The sequence below is a fragment of the Labeo rohita genome, chromosome 19 (genome assembly GCF_022985175.1).
Source record: "Labeo rohita strain BAU-BD-2019 chromosome 19, IGBB_LRoh.1.0, whole genome shotgun sequence".
NCBI classification, from domain to species: Eukaryota; Metazoa; Chordata; class Actinopteri; order Cypriniformes; family Cyprinidae; genus Labeo; species Labeo rohita.
The window spans coordinates 36,241,073-36,258,163 of NC_066887.1; the positions used below are offsets into that span (position 1 = coordinate 36,241,073).

General features: G+C 35.3%; 1 protein-coding gene across 1 annotated transcript; it reads right to left on the bottom strand.

Annotated features, from left to right (window-relative positions):
* Positions 1 to 4,445: 4,445 nt before the first annotated feature.
* LOC127181981 (4-galactosyl-N-acetylglucosaminide 3-alpha-L-fucosyltransferase 9) lies at positions 4,446 to 13,341 on the bottom strand. Its single transcript, XM_051137039.1, has 2 exons — positions 13,227 to 13,341; positions 4,446 to 6,036 (listed from the first exon to the last, which is right to left on the bottom strand). The coding sequence occupies exons 1-2, from the start codon at positions 13,241 to 13,243 to the stop codon at positions 4,860 to 4,862; spliced, it is 1,194 nt and encodes a 397-aa protein (XP_050992996.1). The 5' UTR covers positions 13,244 to 13,341; the 3' UTR covers positions 4,446 to 4,859.
* Between the last annotated feature and the right edge of the window lie 3,750 nt (positions 13,342 to 17,091).

Genomic DNA, 17,091 nt, shown 5'->3' on the forward strand with positions numbered 1-17,091 from the left:
AGCTTGCGGAAGCAGTGAATGGAGAAGATGAAATGCAGCACAACCACAGCGACAACCTCAGTAACAACTATGACAAGCACACTTCCGCCTATACATCAGCAACATCACCTACAGAGACCTGCTTTGACTTGTGGTTTGACATGATTCAAAATGATTCTGTGGTGAAGTAAACACAACAGAAAAACAAATGTTACTTTTACATGAAAAAGTTCTGGCAATAATTAAAAAAAACAAAACAAACAACAACAAAAAAAGTACATTTAATTTAAAGAATAAATATAACCATAATAAAATTAAGTAAAACCTACTCATCTTTTTTGATTACTGGTGTTCCCATCATGCACTGGGCATGAATAATTAATAAGATTCATTTTTTTATTTATTTTTTTTATTTTTGTTTTTTTTAGCCCGATGGGGTATAGTCCCTATTGTATCTGTACATATCGCACCTATTGTATCCATTGGCGTTCTTCTTCTTCTTCTTCTTCTTCTTCTTCTTCCGCTCTTGAGTCTATGGCAGCCCACAGAACCGTTTGCGGGAAAGTTGTATAATTTGGCACACTGGTAGAGGACAGTCTCATCATTAACCATAGCAAATTTGGAGTCTCTAACTCTTTAGCGCCACCACTTGTCCAAAGTTTCACTCATGTTTATGCTAATAACTTTTGAATGGTAAAGCACAGAATTAATTTTTTTTTTTTCGTAAGGTTCAGTTTTTTTCTATAATTTTTTGTTTGCAAAACCTACTTTTTTAAACTCGTCCTAGGCGGTTTGTCTGATTTTCACCAAAATTGGCTCAGATCATCTTCAGACCATGCTGGGGGAAAAGTTATGGAATTCAAGTTAATTAGTCAAACCATTCTTGAAAAACGGACGAACAAAGTCTGCAAAAAACACGCAAAATTGAATGTGAGGCTATATCTCCGCAACGGTTTGGCGTATTAAGACCAAACTTGGTGTGTGTTATAACAAGTATGACCTGAGGCTACCTGTAGTGTTTCGGCACAGTGCCACCTAGTGGTCAGGAGATACAAAAAGGCCTGTTTTTGCTTATAACTTCTCAATGGTTTGGCCAAAAATCACAAAACTGTCTCTTTAGATTCTATGCATCATGCCAAGTCCAACCATACCTAATTTTCAAAAATATGCTATATTTTACGAATGCATTGGCGTATCGTTATGAAATTGTTATGGTGTGTGTCTTCGGCACCATGCCCTGACAGCACTCAAAAAGTTCAGAGGCAGTGCCGCCCTGTGGCCAAAAGTTATTAAGAAATTTAAAAAAATGCTAATAACTTTTGTTTATATTAACGTATTTTAATGAAACTGGTTTTTGTATATTCCTTGGATCATGCCGGGAACACTAATACCAATTATGCCATAATTGGATGAACTTCCTGTCCGCCATTTTGTTAAATGTTTAAAACCTACTTTTTCAAACTTCTCCCAGACCGTTGGTCCGTTTTTCACCAAATTTGACTCGGATCATCTTCAGACCATGGTGGCAAAAATTAAATGGATTTTGTGTCGATATACAAAATGGTTTTCATTTAACGCATCAACGAATTTGTTGGAAAGATGCCAAACTGCATCTGAGGCTGTATCTCCGCAAAGCTTTGACATATTGACACCAAACTTTGTATGTGCCATTGTCACCTCACACCACATCAATTTTGTAACAGCGCCACCTACTGGTCAGAAGTTATACACCATTCATTAAACATTAATAATGAAATTTCCAAAAAAGCGTCTGCTAATAATAAATGTAAATGTGATTGCATTAAAAACGCCTATTGCATTAGCCTATTGTGAAACTGGTCTCAAAACATTTCTTGGGTCATGCTGACAACAAACATACCAATTATACTATAGTTGGCCAAACTTCCTGTCCGCCATTTTGATTAATGTTCAAAACCTACTTTTTCAAACTCCTCCTAGACTGTTCGTCCGATTTTCACCAAGTTTGACTCAAATCATCTTCAGACTGTGCTGACAAAAAGTTATGGATTTTGTGTCGATAGACAAAACAGTTTTCGTACAGCGCCACTACAAATTTAACACATGATGCTAAAATGACTCTGAGGCTGTATCCCTGGAAGGCTTTGATATAATGACACTAAACTTTGTATGTGCTATAGTCGCCTCACACTGAACACACCACATCGATTTGATAACAGCACCACCTTTTTGTCAAAAGTGATAATCCATTAAATCATATTACTAGTGGTCGTTTTTATGATTTTTCACCCATTTTGACTAAAATTGTCTTAAAATGGCTTCAGTTACTAATTGCTTTATTTGCTCTGATGCTTGCTGCCTTGTTTGCCTAATGCTTGCCCCACAATTGCTGCTTGCAGATATATTTATTAAGCTGGCTTGAGAAAGCTGGGAAAAATCCCTGGGAAAACTGGAAAAAATCCCGTAGACTTACATTGACGGAATGTTCAAATGAGCAACACTATTCAAACTCCCTTGAGACTCAATCAAACTTCCCTTCTATGTACTATATTTCTAATCCATTTAAACTCATTCAAACTCATCTATCTATCTATCGCTAGCAACCAGAATCATGCTAGAAACATGCTAGTAACATGCTAATCATGGTAACAACATGCTAGTACCATACTAATAATGCTAGTAACTTGCTAATCATGCTAACAACATGCTAGTAATATGCCAGTCATGCTAGAAACATGCTAGAAACATGCTAGAAACTTGCTAATCATGCTAGAATCATGCTAACACCATGCTAGTAATATGCTAATCATGCTAACAACATGCTAACAACTTGCTAATCATGCTAAAAACATGCTAACAACCTACTAATCATGCTAGAAACATGCTAGCAGCTTGCTAATCACAAACTTTTTTAAACTTTTTAAACTTTCTGGTCCGGCTTTCCCAAGCCAACTTAAATTTTGTCTTGACAAACTTTTTTATCTAGTTATTATTATTGTCCAATGGGAGTCTATGGCAGTCCTATGAATGGAATGTAGGGAAATGATGAAATTTGGCACACTTGTAGCGGTGGGCCTGAAAAGTGATCCGAATAACTTTGGGGTCTCTAGGACCAACTCTATAGCGCCACCACCAGTTCAAAAATTCACTTTTCAAACGGTTATAACTTTTGAATGCTTTGTTCTGGAAAAATGAAACTTAGTACACCTGATTACTCTCCTCATGCAAATTATTAAGAATCCTACAAGTTATTTTTTCCAGTAGACAATGGCCTTAAAACAACCTGTTTAACGTGTAATACGTTTCTTCTCTGGGTTTTTTTTTCCACTGTGTATGGGCCAAAAGAGAAATATAAAGGAAATAAACTAAGACAGTTATATACAGTTATCAGTATATCGAATTATTGAATTAGTTTATGTTCGATTTATGCACTGTTAATGCCGTGTCAGATGGAGAAAGCTCCGTCAGTGTTTACTTTCACTTTCTGTACAGTAAATTGACTCAGGTTAGTTCCAGGTTGCCAGGGGGCCTAAGTAAAAAATAAATGTTAATAAAATAATATGCATATTTCATAAATCAAATAAATAAAGATATAGGCTACAGCAGACAGTATTTAATGTATTGTGTGTAATGTAAAAATTAACGTGGTTGCTACTTGTACATTCTCTTTCTAGCCATGCAACCTTTCTCTGGTTTTATACGACAGTTGTACCTTATTAGTAATTATTTTGACGTTGTGTAATTTAATATATTGATTAACTGGTTTTGGTCCTTTTCATTTGCAACTCATTTGCAACTCAATGTCTATTACAGTATACAACATAAATTAAATTACAGATTGCTAATTCAGCAATTAACTTTTGGGAAAAAATATTTTCATTTTACTAGTGTAAAGTAATCTTGCAGCAGATGAAAAGCACTAGAAAAGTTCTAATAACAAAGAACTGTATATGAACTTGGTATACACCATAATACAGTACAGTAAAAAAAATAAAATTAAAGATTAAATTCAGCATGCTCCGCACATTTTGCTAAATTTCTTTAGAGTATACAGTATTTGATCTCCTGACACAAGACTATATCTCTGGGTAGTCATTTCTCAGTTCTGCAAAAATGCAGTAGGCTACAAATAAAAAAAAAATGGTTACAAATAAAATTTGACAGTCACACTTCTTAAGCTGTACAACATGTACTACAGTTTACTGTACATATAGAATAGTGAAATTTCCATCATCTAATATACTGGTACTGTACTATAATATATATATATGTATATATATATATATATATATATACTATAATATTAATGTTTAACTTACTTATTGTTAAACTTTTTGAGAAATGTGTCTTTGTTTTTAGCACTAAAAAAACTAAATCGAAAAAACTGCAATACGACCACAGTCGGAGGAAGGAGGAAGTACTTTCCCTCCATGCAATACAAAATACCTCTAGTTTTGTTTTCTTCCCACTGCGTTTATTTTTCCGAGCTGATCTTTTTAGGGCACTGAAAAGTATAATGCTTTGACTCTGTGATGTTACAACAGTTTTCCAGATATGGCAGAAACCCATAAATAATAATCAACAATCCAATAAAAAAAGTTTACTGCAAGGACAATACAGGAGGCCTTCAATTCATACATTATTATGCTGAATTGACAGATTTTGAATTTCAGTTTTCTGTTATAGGACTGTGATATTAATGTTTGTGTTGCTAAACAATGCTTGTCAAGAGATCAATAACATATTGCCAAAATGAGAACTAAGTCTCAATGCATCATGTACCCTTGATGTTTTTGTTCAACTTTGCTAAATTACTTTTTTACAGCACATCTTTTTACAGTTTCATTCTTGACAAAAAAAATATGGCATCTGCCATGATTGAAGTCTGTGGTTAACATCCTTCAACCCCAGTACCAGCTGCTGAGATCATTAACTACTCTATAGTTCTTGTTTCTTCGGATATGATCACAAGCCCAGCAGGCGTGCTCAAGGCCAAAGGAGGTTGTACTTGAAACAAAATGTTCTCTCCAGGTGAAGTACTGCCTGTACAAACTCTCATTTTGGTCCAGAAGCTTAAGATGTTCAGCTAGTTCTTTAGGGGAGGAGAAGTCGTCCACATGGATGAAGGCATTGCCTGGAATTAATTCCTCATAGTTTTTCCTTGGTGGACCGAGAACCACAGGAACAGTGCCGAGATTCAGAGGGTTGTAGAGTTTTTCTGTGATGTAATCTTTATGAATAGAGTTTTCAAAGGACAAGTAGAATTTACAGCTGGACACCAAATCTAAATAATCTTCATCTCTAACAGGCCTTCTGAAGCTGTGTCCGTAGGTTTCTATACTGATATGTTGCTTTAAATTTTCATAGTATTGTGAACGCTTGTGTGTGTTTGAGTTCCAGTTGCTCACAATCCAGCACACAAGTTTATTCTTATATGGGATTTTAAAAGTTGTGCTCCCACCAGTTTTCTCTAAGATTCGCCCATAAGGGATCATGATGTCAGAGTCTTGTCTGTAAGTTGTGGTCAGATTGAACAGATTGTTTAGAGTTGAACGCGGTGGTGAGTTACTGGGAGACTCCATGTTCATCCAGATCCATTTCTGGAACGGAGGTCGCTGCAGTGTCGGCATGTCGTCCTCATGGATGTCTCTGTGATGAAACAAAAAGCCGTGTGAGTTTTTAAACTGACTCCTGTCGTTTGTCAAGCGGCAGCCGTGGATGTTGAACTGTGAACTGCAGATACCTAAATCAAACTTCTGCCCGAAAGGCCACATCCAGATCAGGAGGATGGTGTCTGGATCAGTCTGTGTCACTGGTTCTGATTGTGTTACCAGGATTTTGATAGAGGTGAAGTTCACCATACAGGTGTTGTTCACTATTTCCATTTGATTTGGCATCTTAAGAGCTTTGATGCAGATGTCGCTGCAAGAATTAGATCTGGAAACGATTGGCCATTTTAGCCAGTTTACGGTCGGCTTGTAGTACGTGTAGAATATTGCTGAGAAACATATCAACAAAGCCACTGTGATGAGGAGGTTCTGACGGACTCTGAAGGAGATCTGGAGCTCCATCTTTGACCTTTAGTAGAGAAAGCATGATTATTTGATTGAGTGTTTGCTATCGTCCTCTTGCATTACCAACACACATCTTCATGTTTTGCTTTGACACAATCTGTATTGTAAAAAGTGCTTAAAGTGCATAAATAAATTGATCTGTGCAAAATCAGTGATCTGTTCCATGGACTATTTTAACAATGTCCTTACTATGTTTCTATGTTTGTTATGTAAATTATATTCATTTTCTTGCACATACTGATCATTTTGTTTCATAAGACCTCAATGTATTGCCAAGAGCCACAGCTATTGATTTGGTCTTGTCTGCAGTGTTTTTTTCCAAGTAACTAGTAAAGTAACACATTACTTTTAAATTGACAAGAAAATTTCAGAGTTACTTTTTTTTAAATAAGTAACACCAGTTACGTTTCCCCCCATTTATTGATTAAAAGCTCTCCTGTCCCCATGTTGAGAGAAATCGGGAGTAAGGTGTTAGTTCTAGAATAAATGTAAACATGCATTAATTCATCTCACTCGCAAAAAACAGATTCAGTATTCCTCAAAATGAATAAAAACAGTAAAATTCAACTCAGAATATAATGCAAACCTGCAATAATTAAATATGTTAAATAATACAAATATCCTTTATGCATTTAATTCCATTTTATTAACCAACGTCTTTGCTGCCGATCTTCAATGATCCAATTCAACCATACTACTAAGACAAAATTACTCAAGGAAATTTTTACACCACACCCTGGACTACGTTCCCCATCAGCCATTGTGGCTATCACCTGTAACCAATCAGAGACACTATTTAAACCCCGGTCTTCCCGTCAGTCACTGCCGAGTATTGGTTTGCAATTATCACTGTTTAGTGTTAGCAACTGTACGGAGCCGTAGTCAGTCGTGTTTTCTAGTTCAGTCTTGTGTTCCTAATCATCCGAGTCTGGATCCTTTGCTTTGTTTTATCGTCTTGTCTGTCTCGCTGCCTGCCTATTGTAACCCTCGCCTGTCTGGACTTCTCTATCGCCTCGCCCTTCGGATAACGTTCACCTTGGATTGACCGTTGCCTGTGTTACGGAATACTCTTTGTCTTGCTGTCTATACACCTGTTTGCCACTGTCTGACCCTGCCTGCCTTGACCATGTCTGTGTCTCGTCCTTTAAATAAAAGTCTGCAATTGGATCTGCCCGTTTCACGCTTCATCTCTGTGCACTCCGTGACAGTAATCTATTTGTTTTCCTTTTTTTGTTGCTGAAGAGTTGGCTTTTTTTTTGTGATTTTACTTTTCTCAAAGTCTGAGGCTTTTGGTGTGAAAAGGCTTTTACATTTGCCAAAAATAGAACTTTTTAGTAGGGGTCAGGATTTTTGAGGCCGATCGGCGATCACAGGAAGCAGTTTCTCGCCGATACTGATCTTTTTAAAGCCTTCTTTTTATCATGTACAATGATTTATAGTGCTACTCCAATCAGGATTTTTAGACACTTATTCAGGGCCTGAATTTTATTTATTAATTTTTTTAAATGGGGGAATTCACCTTTTAGTTGGCTCTTGTGAGAGGCAAGTTTTTTTAATTTGAGGGGTGGAGGGGAGCGTTTTTTTTTTTTCAAAAATATATATTTATCTGACCTAAATGTTTGATCATGCAGTGCGTTTTTGTTTTTAGAATTGTGCAATTATTGCACAGTCACTTACACACAGCACAAGCCTGATTTCCATAAACACATTTATCCATTATTTTGATTTCAAATCCAAACACTGTTACCAAAAATGCTTTTTCAGCATTGTGATCCTTTTTTTGCACCGTACAGTAATACAGCACAGTAATCTTTCATAGACATGTTTAAACAATAAATATAAGCAACACATTATTTAATGCTTTATGCTTTTACGTTTACTTCTAAATTTATATATTAAGTTGCTCAAGCAAGTGGCAAAATATTCAAACTACTTTTCTTACATTATCACAAACATTCTAAATTAAAAAATTACCATTGAGAGAAAGAATCAGTTCTACTGCCTTTTCTTTTGTATTTAGATCTTTATTACAAGCAATCCTGCTGTTAATAAATAACTTTGTATTCCTACCTCCACGAGTGCCATCTATTATTGGCTTGTTTATCTAAAAGTGCTCTCTTCCTTTAAACCTAGCCAAAACCCCATATGTGTTGACTATGAAACACAGTAGACTTTAATGATATGCATTTGTGGTGTAATTATGACATTTTCGTGTTAATACTGGTTCATATTTACCGCAAACAATGCGCTGTCACTTTAAGTTAGCGTGTGCAGAACAGGGTCAATGTGGTAACGATCTCTGCACTGCTGCAGACGCACGGCTCCTGGAACGCACGACTAGACCTCAACCGTGTGCACGGTGCCGGCCTGTATGTTTGTGGGGCCCTAGGCAAGATAATGAAAATGGGCCCCGCTAGTGTAAAAAAAAAACTGTCATAGAAATTTGACAAGTGCAGAGAAAGCACATAAAATGACTATTTCAGTATTTAAGTGTGAATGTGTATTAATTGTAACACATTCAACAAACATATGTAAAAAAAATATTTAAACAAATAAAATAAAAAATAACACAAATAAATAAAATATAAATTAAGTATACACAAAAACGAAGTGAAATAAACATTAATATTCATACATGATAAGAAATGCAGGCTATTCTTCTTGTTTTTAAGGACTGATTGATGATCACATGAAAAAAAAAAAACTTTATTGCATTACATTGGATCCGGGTCTGTAATTATTTAATGTAACATACTAATGTGGCTCAATTTTTTCTTACGTGACAAGTCTGTCTGTGATCATGGGCATCATTGCATATAAAAATCAAGTACTACTGCAATAAATATTATGTATATAGCAGTCAAGAAAATTATTTTTTCCAGCTCCGGAAAGATATTGTTTGAGTTCCATTTCTACCACAAGTTCACTTTAATCTCTCTGTTATCGTTTCATTTTAAATAATTAAAAAATAGAAGAACACTGAGTTTGTTGTGCCTGTTTGTAGGACTGCACAATTTGGCCAAATGTTGTTTTTATCAATATGACTAATTCTGATTATTGTTATTACTAAATAAAAACATTAAACAAAACAATTATTATTGTTAATGATTATCAATATATTTTACAGAAAACTGCAGCATGATCTGTTAACATGCAGGAGGCTTAACTATAAATGTTTAGAGTTTATTATAAAATTAATTATGATTAAAAAGCAATTTTTTGATCAGAAAATCTTATGCATTCACTGAGAGAGAGGAAAAAAAAACTTAGAAGTATTATTATTTCTATTTTTACCCAAAATAAGGTGTTAATATACAGTGGGTCATTTTTTTCCTCATTAATGTACACACAGCACCCCATATTGACAGAAAAAACACAGAATTGTTGACATTTTTGCAGATTTATTAAAAAAGAAAAACTGAAATATCACATGGTCCTAAGTATTCAGATCCTTTGCTGTGACACTCATATATTCAACTCAGGTGCTGTCCATTTCTTCTGATCATCCTTGAGATGGTTCTACACCTTCATTTGAGTCCAGCTGTGTTTGATTATACTGATTGGACTTGATTAGGAAAGTCACACACCTGTCTATATAAGACCTTACAGCTCACAGTGCATGTCAGAGCAAATGAGAATCATGAGGTCAAAGGAACTGCCTGAAGAGCTCAGAGACAGAATTGTGGCAAGGCACAGATCTGGCCAAGGTTACAAAAAAAAATTCTGCTGCACTTAAGGTTCCTAAGAGCACAGTGGCCTCCATAATCCTTAAATGGAAGACGTTTGGGACGACCAGAACCCTTCCTAGAGCTGGCCGTCCGGCCAAACTGAGCTATCGGGGGAGAAGAGCCTTGGTGAGAGAGGTAAAGAAGAACCCAAAGATCACTGTGGCTGAGCTCCAGAGATGCAGTCAGGAGATGGGAGAAAGTTGTAGAAAGGCAACCATCACTGCAGCCCTCCACCAGTCGGGGCTTTATGGCAGAGTGGCCCGACGGAAGCCTCTCCTCAGTGCAAGACACATGAAAGCCCACATGGAGTTTGCTACACCTGAAGGACTCCAAGATGGTGAGAAATAAGATTCTCTGGTCTGATGAGACCAAGATAGAATGTTTTGGCCTTAATTCTAAGCGGTATGTGTGGAGAAAACCAGGCACTGCTCATCACCTGTCCAATACAGTCCCAACAGTGAAGCATGGTGGTGGCAGCATCATGCTGTGGGGGTGTTTTTCAGCTGCAGGGACAGGACGACTGGTTGCAATCGAGGGAAAGATGAATGCGCCCAAGTACAGGGATATCCTGGACTAAAACCTTCTCCAGAGTGCTCAGGACCTCAGACTGGGCCGAAGGTTTACCTTCCAAAAAGACAATGACCCTAAGCACACGGCTAAAATAACGAAGGAGTGGCTTCACAACAACTCCGTGACTGTTCTTGAACGGCCCAGCCAGAGCCCTGACTTAAACCCAATTGAGCATTTCTGGAGAGACCTAAAAATGGCGTCCACCAACGTTTACCATCCAACCTGACAGAACTGGAGAGGATCTGCAAGGAGGAATGGCAGAGGATCCCCAAATCCCAGGTGTGAAAAACGTGTTGCATCTTTCCCAAAAAGACTCATGGCTGTATTAGATCAAAAGTGTGCTTCTACTAAATACTGAGCAAAGGGTCTGAATACTTAGGACCATGTGATATTTCAGTTTTTCTTTTTTAATAAATCTGCAAAAATGTCAAAAATTCTGTGTTTTTCTGTCAGTATGGGGTGCTGTGTGTACATTTAATGAGGAAAAGAAATTAACATAAATGATTTTAGCAAATGGCTGCAATATATCAAAGAGTGAAAAATGTAAGGGGGTCTGAATACTTTCCGTACCCACTGTATGTAATACATGTAATATAATGTTTAATTCATACAGGAAATCCCTAATATCCCAAAGATACATGCTTTTGCGTAGCTGAATAAAACTCAGATAGAGACGTTTTAACTCATGAAACATGAAGACATATCTGTACGATTGCGACTAAATGGTTTATCTCTGCCATATCGGGCATTTTTATATGAATAAACTATAGATGCAATGCAATGCTAATCAACAGCTATAAAATACTGTATAAAATGAAGAGTTCAGATGCAAAAGCCTCTAAATCCATCTGCCATATTTCTTCAAGATGAACATTTCTTTTTGGCTACTTTGTATAGGTTTCTATGTAAGTACTGAGTGCTGAATGGTTAAACACAGGAAAGAATTTATAAGCATTATAATTGTTTTTTCCACGCCGAACAGAGACTGAGACGGTGCCGCTGCATGTCCTGCCAAAAGATCGGTTTATGAGATCGGCCTTTTTAGAGACCACCGATCAAACATCCCAAAGTGATTCGATTATCGGCCAACAGTGAACGGTGGCCGATCAATCAAAGCACCCATACTTTTTGTATTAAAAACAAACAAGCAAGCCCTGCCCAGATTTAAAAAGTAACGCAAAAGTAAAGTAACACATTGCTTTCCACAAAAAGTAACTAAGTAATGTAACTTTTTTAGGGAGTACACTGTAAAAAACAATTTGTTGAGTCAACTTAAAATAATTTGTAACCTGGCTGCCTTAAAATTTTAAGTTTCAACTTGAAATGTTAAATTATACTAAGTGACAACTTAGATATTTGAGTTGAATCAACTTAAAATTTTAAGGCAGCTGGGTTACTTACCCATCTGTTAAGTTTAGCAAACACAAATATCCAAGTTGTTACTTAGTACAACTTAACATTTCAAGTTGACTTATTTTAGTTGACTGAACTTAAAATTTTAAGGCAGCAGGGTAACATTTTTTTTAAGCTGACTCAACAAATTGTGTTTTTTATTTTTTACAGTGTAACTCAATATTGTAATGCATTACTTTTAAAAGTAACTTTCCCCAATACTGTTTGTCTGTATTCCATGAAGCCACAGACATGCATTTTATGAATCATCCAGGATCACGGTTTGAGCTAAAAAGCATCTTTACTGTTCTACTGAAGAAAAAAAATCAACTACATCATCACACATGATTAAATTAGCAACAAATTTTTATTTTGGGGTCAACTATCTCTTTAACAGTGTCAGTGTTGCAATGGTCATCAGATGCGAGTTCTGTGAGTTTACCAAAGACAGTGGTAGTTAAAATCAATGTTTACTTTACTGTTATATGGAAACATTAACCATGTGGCCACAATTTATTTTTGTTGAGGACCAAAGGTTGGGCCACATTTTTTTAAATAAGCAGTTAATATTTGATGATCCATAGTCTCACATGTTTTAATATTATTATTATTATTATTATTAAATAAATAAAAGTGGAAAGTTTTGATATTACAAGGTTTTGGACATTTTATGAACATGCATTAATATTCTAAATTTGGAATTTGGAAGCACTGTATTTTTGATTTAACACAGCATCCTAAAATGCAAATAATGTAATTGGATTAATGATTAATTAATAATGTAATTGATTGACAGAGCTAGTATTTATTATCTCATCTGATTATTATCACCATTTCAAAATAATGTTTTAGAAATAGTTTCAGCTCATATATCATTGACACAGAAAGAATAGAAAGGTCAAAAGAACAGCATATTTTTTAATGGAAATATTTTGTAGTGAGTCTTTACTCTCACTTTTGATTAATTTAATGTGTGATTATTTATTTATTTATTTAATAAATGTAGAAGTCTTTCTGAACTCAAACATTGTACATTTACACATTTTCATTTCATTAGTTTTATCTCAGACAAATGCTTAGTGATGTTTTTGAACTCATCATAATGTGAAAAAGCAGCTACAGTTTTTTTGCATTGAATGGCCAAAAATTTGGGTTATGCATGGCAAACTTCCGTATTCTATAAAACAGATTGCATCACTTGCATATGTGCTTTTTTAAATATAGAGCTGTTTTAGTCAAGATGCCTTCAAAGGAGATGCTGAAGATTATCATTACCTAAAGTCCATTAAATATACATTGCAAGTTTTTTTCATTCTCTTTCTACTTACTGACATTTGGATATTAAAACCGAATAAGAGGCGTAAAGAAGTAAGTAGGTTAGATGTAAAGTCCCTAATGAATACAAACTCCTTTAAAGTTACTCAGTCAACCATAAATCTGATGTTTTAAATAATAAATGTTAAATGTTAGATAAGTAGCTGCATAAGAACTTACAGAGACTCACCTGTGATGTTCTGTCATACAGTCTCACAACATTAAAGCATCTTTATTTACAATCCCAGTCACGTTACGAAAATCGAGTGAAATGTTTTAAGGCACATCAAGCGAATGGAAGTGCGTGAAAAGCTTTGTATCTTTAGTTTCGGTGTCTGAACTCGAGCAGAATGATATCTGTGATTATTTTATGATTAACAGGAATAAAACCTTTTTATTGTTTTTTTACTTATGTTTGATTGGACGATGAAGAATCTATGTGTCTTAAAGAGGTTTTCAGCATATTATAGTGAGAATCTCAGAGTTTCTGTCAGTCTGTGAGTGTGTTGTTCGTCCTGGAGTTTGTGTTTGTAGTTTGAAGTTATTTTTTATGTGACCTTGGCACTGAGATTTATTGCTATCTCTTCTAGGCCTTTTACCAAAGAGCAAGGGTGTATTCACATTAGGTAGGTTTGTGTTGTTTCAGACTAACTCTGGTGTGTTTGCTATGATAAGGTTTTGAGTAACTGCAAATGCTGCCATCCAAACCCTGGTGTAATGATGGCAAAACCAAACATTTGAATCAAAGCTTTGAATCAGCTGAACCAATTGCTTCACAAAATGACTCGCTGTTTAAAAGCACTCCAAACGTCACATGCTGCCAACACCTGCTGCTCAAAACTGTGTAAATGCAACATAAACTCATAAACAGCCCAAACATGCATAAAAACAGCTTTTACAAACCCATTGCAAATGTTTTATTGTTTGTGTTGATTGTAATTTTTGGTTTTGCAAATATTTTTTCTGAAGAAAGATAATGATGAAAGGGTCTTAACAAACTTTCCTTTTGGCATCTTCATTTTTAAGGCCCTGTATGGTTCAGTTCCAGAGATATTTTAATATGGCTCCAAGTTGAAATAATATGGTTAAAATGTGTGCAATTTCAGTGGTCAAAAATCAAATGTGGGTCAATTTGCAAAAATATAAGACTTATTTTCTTTGTAGAGGAATGTCTGAAGAACAAATAATGTTGAAACTAGAGATGTATCTTGTTTCCTTCTGTCAAAACAACTGCATTGAACATCCTTCTTGAGTTATAGGCACACAAACTTTGGAAAAAGAATATTTATGGCATTCAGACAGGTATGTTCAATGCAGTTTTGACAGAAGGAAACAAGATACTTCTCTAGTTTCAACATTATTTGTTCTTCAGAGCTTCCTCTTCAAATGAAAAGAAGCATCATATTTTTGCGAATTGACCCACATTTGTTTTTGACCACTGAAAATGTGTACATTTGAACAATTTATTCCTGGAGCCATTTAGAAATTCCACTATCTCTGGAACCGAACCATGTAGGGCCTTAAAAATGAAGATGCCAAAAGAAAAGTTTGTTAAGACCCAATATCTAAAAGTGCAATACGATATCTTTAATTATTTTAAAGTTACAGACATGCAAACTTTGGGGAGAAAAAATAGAAAAGTGCTGTTTCCCCATTTTTGAATGGTCATCATTTGCACTTACTGCAACAAAGATTGCTAAAGTCAACAGATTTACTAATAAAACTACCAATCTGTGTGTAAAAATAACATTATGACACTAGAATCTTTCTGAAGTCATGTTTAACCCCCTGTAATCTGGCTCCGAATCTCAGGTGAACATTGCCATTTTGACCCCCCATTTACAAAACAGTGGATTACTTAGTAAATATTCATCCATGACATTTTATATTTTGGCTTTCATCACTATACATGTCTATCTATCTTCAGAAAAAATATTAGTAAAATCAAAAATTTGAGCCGGGGACCTCCGGTTGAGTTGACATGGTCATTCCATGTGTAAAACTTTATAATTTGTAATCTATGGAAATAAGGATGGAAGGAAAAATACTTTCAGTGCGTTCTCTTGCAATTACATTGTTGGGTGGTTATAACGTATATAAATTGTGGGCATCAGGGAGCCACTATTAATATGCAAGGCACTGAAATTCCTTTTGAATGTGTGAACGCTTTTTACTTTCACTTTCAAGATTTATGATCACACATACTCTATAAAGTTGAACTACAGAGCAACGGTACTCCCCCCACATTTTTGGTGCTCAGGATCTGCAAATCATTCTATCAGTCATTTCTCTTTACTCTGTTTATGTGGTAAGTGAAATTTTATGTACTGTAATGTAACCGACTACTGTTATGAAGTGGTTAACCATGTCCCATTTGCCCACTATTCGGGCATATCCCTAGTCAAGAATAATTTTAAAGAGTTTGCCAACGTTTACTAAACTGTCGACAGGCTGATCTGAATGGGCACGCTTTTCCATTTTAAGTGTCTTTTGATGCTCTTACATACATTTCTGCTGCTGTTTATCATTTTATAAGGTAAAATATTTGTGTTTACAACCCTGTATCTGAACTGTAAATCATGCCATTTTCCGGTTTAATATGTTACCGTAGACTTTGCCCTACCGCGCTCACAAATTGTATTTGAGCAGATCTTAAAAAGGGTCATAACAATAGCCATATCATCTCTACACAAAGCAGCACTGTGCTTACACATGCTACTTCATTAAATAAAAAGACCATCGAAACTTTTCTGAAGACAGCTGGTTACCTTCAGAGGTACATGAATATAAAAACACCCATGCTGCATTTTGACTTTGAAAGATGCAGCGCTCATTTTTATTCAAGGAAATCAGTCTTTTGAAGTCCAGTTGCCACAAACATTCATATCATGACTCTTGTCTTTCAGTCTCAAAATGTAAGACCTCTTGAAATTATAATTAAGACTTTTCTTGTACCATGAACTGGTCATGAACTGAGAAACCAAAATCCCCTTAATCTTTTGACACATAAAAGGTCATTGTACTATAAAAACATCCTGTAAGCTTCAGAATCTCATGATCACTTTCCTTAACTCAACAATATGCAAATTTACTTTAGCTACAGTTCATCTGATTTTCTATTGAACTGTCAGCAACTGAACTGCAGCTCAAACTATTTCAACTATAGTGAATTAAGCTACAAACTCCATCATAATGCACAATGTTTACATCTAACATGTATCAGAGTTGCCAACTCTCACACATTTGATGTGAGACACACGCTTTCAGGCTCTGTCTCACACTCTCACTCTGCCCGTGTAAATCTCACTCCAAATTGGCAAACCTGCTTGCGATTTTAAACAAAGTTTCAGCTTTCAAATGTTGTAAGTTTTAATACTAAATTCAGACGATAAATACCGTTTTGGCGCATGTAATGTGGCGTAAATCGTAATATGTAGCGCATATGTTCATGTGCTTCACTATACAGGTATTTGCAGCAATTTTTTTGGTAAACATTACAGCATATTATGCATTGATTTTTACATTGATGACATTTACAGTATAATTTTATTCTGGAGAGTGATGAAGAGGCAACCCTTACAAAAACTAAATATGGTTTTACTACAAATAAAACCAAAAAAAAAAAAAAAAAAAACTATGGTTAAACCATGTTAACAACAAATTAACCATGGTCTTGCTATACTAATCATAGTTTAACCATGGTATTTGTAGAAAAACTATGGTTATACAAATGGTAATCAATGCGCCAAAAACATTTACTATAATAAAACCATGGTTCATTTTTATAAGGGTTAATATGGTATGTGACCATACAGTTATTTTTCAGTTAAATAAATGCTCTATATTTTAGTTCAATAATATTCATTTAATATTTTAAGGAGCTCATTTAGTACTAAATGCTATTTGTCCAATAATTATGGTCCATTAATGAATATATATATATTTGGATCGCTCCAAATCCTCATTTGAAAAAATGGATCGCGAATCATTATTCAGATCAGTACTTTGGAGCGCGTACCGCGAATCATTTGATTTATATTCGGAATTTCAGAGCG